Here is a 4,734-nt window from a genome sequence, read left to right on the forward strand (position 1 = left end):
GCCCCAAACCCCAGCCAACACCAGCCTGCTTGGGGGGTGGTGGTCTCTGCCCAGACCCACCTCTCCGATCCTGACCGGAGTTCCTGCCAGGGTCGGGATGCAGGGAAGGGGGCAGCGGTCCCGGCACTCGGGGTGAGCGACCACGCGGCAGTCCCGGCACTTGAGGGAGATCTTCCCAAACTTCACCCTCTTTCCGCACGGGACACACGATTCTGGCTTGATAACCTGATGGTCCAGAGCGCACAGATGGCGGAGATTAGTGCAGTGTGGTAACTCAGCAGGAGTTAAACTGGGTAATGTGTTCCCTGAGCCGTGCAGGTGACTGGTACAGGTCATGTTGACCTGAGACGTAATCACAGAATCAGAGTATCCTGAGTTGGAAGGGACCCACAAGGATTCAAATCCAACCCTTGGCCCTGCACAGACACCACAACAATCCCACCGTGTCCCTGAGAGCATCATCCCAACATTCCTGGAGCTCTGGCAGCCTTGGGGCTGTGCCCACTGCCCTGGGGAGCCTGTTCAGTGCCAACCACCCTCTGGGGGAAGAACCTTTTTCCTGAGAGCCAACCTGACCCTGCCCTGACACAGCTCCCAGCCTCTTATCACACACATTTCTGGAGGGAGGGAGGGAGATGCTTTTTCGGGGTCCTGCTGCCTGCAGACCCACCGTCTTGGAGACAAAGTCGTGCAGCCTCACCCCCCCGTGCTGGGGGGTGCTGGAGCCGTCGGTGTCCGACTTGGATTCCAGCTGCTTGCTGCCTACGCTGGACTCGCTGTTCCAGGCCTGCAAAGGACCTGGAAGACACAAAGAGGGAGAGGTTGGCTCACTGGGATCATCACCCTCTGCCCCCAGAAGCACGGGAATTATAAACCATAAGCAGCTGGCAGGTCCTGGTGCCGGGACTGGGGGCAGGGATGTGACACCTACCGCTCTTCCTCCGGCTCCTGCGAGGAAAAGGCACGGTCTGGATGGTGGAAATGGCTTCGATGGGGCCACCATCGTTGGGGACCATCAGAGTTGTCTTTGCAACGATGGATTCATTGGCCTGTGGCGACAAACACGCTGTTGGTGATGGGAATAGCAATGGGACACGGGAGTTTCCAGTGGCCCCGCAAAGAGGGAGGCTGAGAACACCCGAACCCAGCTGGGACCACCCAAACCCAGCTGGGACCACCATACCTGGTCTGCTGTGTTGCTGATGGACCTGGATTTCTTCTGAGGACCTGGTGGGCCTTCAGTGAACTGCCTGGAAGAGCGCTGAAAAGAGACAGCTCCTTCTGGTTTAGGAAGCAGCAATGATGTTGAATTGGTGTTATCCTGGCCCAGGATAATTAGAAGGACTGAACGCTTAATTGAACCTGTGGTGTGTGCAGACAAGCCCTTCAGCAGCACCCCGTCCTTCATGGCAACCTTGAAGCTGCCATGAAGAAATCAGGAAGCCTCAAAAATGCTGGTTTTTTTTTTTTAAAGTGATTTTCCTAGTCAGCTTTATAATTCAGCTCAGAAAAAAAAAAAAAAAAGAAACCCAACCTAAGAAAGGAGAAGCAATAAAATAAGACAACAAACTACACACACACACAAAAGAGAGCAACTGAGGTGGCAGATGGTGGCATTGTGGCTGCCAGGGCGAACAATGGGAACTATCTGACGGGGAACAATTGAACTTACCCGCTTCTCCCTCCTCTTCAGCCTGACAGCTTTCACCACAGAGGAGTCCCAGTCCTGGGGGAAATACACAGCACTGGGTGAAGGTAAATGCCACACAAATACCACTGGCCAGGGGTTTCAGCGAGTTTTAGCCGGGGAAAAGGCAAACCAGCTGAATACCCCAGTAATCTAAACACAAAGGGGCCTCCGGAGATCAGCCCCCTCCCCTCAGGCTCTCCAGGGGAGGAGAACTTCGGAACGTGGAGTGACATTACCAGTGAGTCATCGGTCTTGTCGAAGCTGATGTCTGACAGAATTGAGCCAGATTCATCTATTGTAGACAGCCTGAAAACCAGAAATTAGAAGGAAATTTGTATCGCTTTGGCTTTCAGTCAGCCGTGGTTCCAGAACAATCTCGGTGACTCAGAAGAGTCGTATCTCAAACTGCTGTTGACAAGGGCGCTGGATGTGGCACAGAGGCTGGATTGACACCTGACACTGCAGACAAAAACGCTGATTTTTTTTTTCTCCTACCTTTTGCCTCCTGAGCCCCCCACGGAAACCTTTGGCCTGTTGAGGAAGGCGAGGACAGACTTCTGCTCCTCGCTGAGCTGGATGCTGCCCGAAGCATCGCACATGAGCAGCTCCCTGATCAGCTGGATCTGCCGCTCCTGTAAGCACAGACACCATCAGCAGCCGGATCAACTGCGTCTAATTACCGCGAGACCCCATCTGATGTGTTTCAGATAGCAGAGATAAGCTCTCAGAGCTCGGTGTCAATAGATGGCAAACGGCTCAGACAGGTAATGGCAGCTCAGACAGGTAACGGCAGAGCAGCCACTCTCCTTTCCCAGATCAAAGCTGATTCCTTGCTGTTTTTTTTTTTTTTCCCCCCTCCCCCTGATTGCCAGTGCAGTTTAACCACCCTGGTAACAGGGGGATCACTCACCAGCTTCTCGCAGTCCATCTCAGCTCTTTGCCTCCGTTTGATCTCCACATCCACCTGGTTGCGGGCGTGTTTGAGCTTCACGTCCAGGGCGCTGCGCTCGGCCTCCGTTTTCATCAGCAGGTCTTTGTACCTGCCCAGCTCGTGCTCCGTTTTCTGCCATTTCCTCCGATACTCCTCGAAGTTCTTGGCCAGCTGAATGAACTCTGGGGGTGGGGGGAGAACAGGCCCAGCTTTAGCTGCCCGGGCTGAGGGGGCACAGCAGCTCCTCTGTTCACACAGAATCCCAGGACCCTTGGGGCTGGAAAAGCCCTCCAAGACAGAGAACAACCTGTCACCCAGCCCAAAGTGCCACGTCCAGTCCTTCCTCGGACACCTGCAGGGACGGGGACTCCACCACCACCTCCCTCCCAGTGCCTTTCCATGAGGAAATTCCTCCTGATGTCCTGGACCTCCATAACCCACTCCTGATTGAGGAGAGGAGAGCTGGCACACGAGCCCCCCTGCACAAACCCAGTTTGCCACGAGCAGAACACGGCCCAAGACAAAAGTTCCACCCAGGGCTTTGCTCTCCAGCCCCAAATCTGACTGGTTTGAGCATCCCCAGCGGGTTCCTGGGGGACACAACTCACGGTACTCGTTTCCCTCGCTCAGGACCTCGGCCTGGCGCATCAGCTGCTCGTACAGACCCCGCAGGTTCACCATGGCAGTCTCCATCCCCCTGCCAAAAAAAAAAACCACGGCTAAACAAACAGCCCGGCCCCCCTCCTCCCATCTCCCAGCACAAAACGCGTCCCCAGCCCAAGGGAAGGTCTCGGAACTGCTGATTTGAATGTTTTTGGCGAGTTTTGGAAGCTGCACAAACAGAAAGAGTCGTTAAAAGCTATGGTTGGTGGAGATATATGCGTTTAATTTTTTTTCTTTTTTTTTTCATAGGGAATGAAGATGCACAGCCCTCCACGGTTTATGGATAACAGAGCCAGGGAGAGAGGCAGATCTGCCCACCTCAATGCTTCCAAAATCCACCAGCACAGCCCAGAGGCTCGGAACCCAAGGGATGAGGGATCCCAAACCCTCTCCCCTCTGGGAGAACGCAACCCATGCCCTGTCTACAAATAACTTGGCGCTATTTAGGCCACACAAAACGCTGCAAACTTGCACGTTTTTTTTAAAGATAAAAATAGGAGCAGCATTCTGGGGAATTTTAATACAGTTTTAAATTTAGCTGCATTTTAAGCTACAGCTCCTCCCGCAAATAGCTGTTAAAATTCAGCCAGTCAGCACATTTCCCCTCGAAAAACAGCAGCAACAACGGCATAAACAGAGGCAGCGAAGGGGAAAGTTTCCAGCTCAGCAAGACAGAAATGACTTCCCTAATGCAAGAGGCTGGCTGGGGCACTCAGGGCAGCCAGGGATGGGGAGCTGGTGCTGGAAAGGGTTGGGAGAGGTGCCAGGAGGGAACGCAACAACACATGGGGCCAGCACAGAAGGCTTCGAGGTGCCTGATTTCGCAGGCACAGACACCTCGGAGATTTCTCTGTGAAGTGTGGGAAAGCTCTGGCCTTGTGGCCCGTGAGAGCACCGGGAGGGGGGAATCCTGGGCGGGGTCCGGGATTGGGGACCCGCCGGGTCCCCTCAGTCCTTCCACACACTCACCTGAGCCGCTGGTTCCTCTCAGCCCCTCCCGGTTCCTCTCAGCCCCTCCCGGTTCCCCTCAGCCCCCTCAGGCTCCTCTCGGTTCCCCTCAGCCTCCCCTTCGGTTCCCCTCAGCCTCCCCTTCGGCTCCCTCCACCCGCCTCGGCTCCTCTCAGTCCTCCAGATCCCCTCAGCCCCCCAGGTCCCCTCAGCCCGGTCCCCGCCGCCTCACCCGGGCCGCGGCCCCGCCGCTCCCGCTCCGGCCCCGGCCGCGCTCGCCGCCCCAACCGCCCGCCCCGCGCTCCGGTTTGAATCCCCCGCCGCCAGCCAATCCCCGCGGGCCCCGGCGCCATCCCGGCCTCTCATTGGCCGCGCCCGATGCCCTCCTGAAGCCAAGCGGCCGCCATGTCTGCTGAGGGCGCGGCGGAGGGGAACGCTGGGCACCCAGGCGTCCCCGGGCTGAAGCCGGCAGGGCGCCATCTTTGCTGCTGGCGGCCGGAGC

The 4,734-nt window shown here is 56.6% G+C and overlaps 1 protein-coding gene across 2 annotated transcripts in view; it reads right to left on the minus strand.

Moving 5' to 3' along the window:
• The window catches only part of RACGAP1 (Rac GTPase activating protein 1), a 7,735-nt gene extending 3,235 nt beyond the window's left edge, over nt 1-4,500 (minus strand). Inside the window, exons 1-10 of one of the 2 annotated variants that reach the window (XM_027907127.1) lie at nt 4,465-4,500; nt 3,230-3,318; nt 2,601-2,803; nt 2,186-2,322; nt 1,927-1,996; nt 1,673-1,726; nt 1,184-1,261; nt 932-1,049; nt 671-798; nt 172-225 (exon numbers count right to left, since the gene is read on the minus strand). In XM_027907127.1, the coding sequence (XP_027762928.1) occupies nt 172-225; nt 671-798; nt 932-1,049; nt 1,184-1,261; nt 1,673-1,726; nt 1,927-1,996; nt 2,186-2,322; nt 2,601-2,803; nt 3,230-3,314 (927 nt within the window). In that variant the 5' untranslated portion in view covers nt 3,315-3,318; nt 4,465-4,500. Of the gene's footprint in view, nt 1-60; nt 226-670; nt 799-931; nt 1,050-1,183; nt 1,262-1,672; nt 1,727-1,926; nt 1,997-2,185; nt 2,323-2,600; nt 2,804-3,229; nt 3,319-4,464 lie in introns of both variants that reach the window. The other variant, XM_027907125.1, reaches the window with a different exon arrangement.
• Between the last annotated feature and the right edge of the window lie 234 nt (nt 4,501-4,734).

Source organism: Empidonax traillii, unplaced genomic scaffold (genome assembly GCF_003031625.1).
Source record: "Empidonax traillii isolate 1590-97213 ecotype Southwest subspecies unplaced genomic scaffold, ASM303162v1 scaffold1401:size261456, whole genome shotgun sequence".
Classification (NCBI taxonomy): domain Eukaryota; kingdom Metazoa; phylum Chordata; class Aves; order Passeriformes; family Tyrannidae; genus Empidonax; species Empidonax traillii.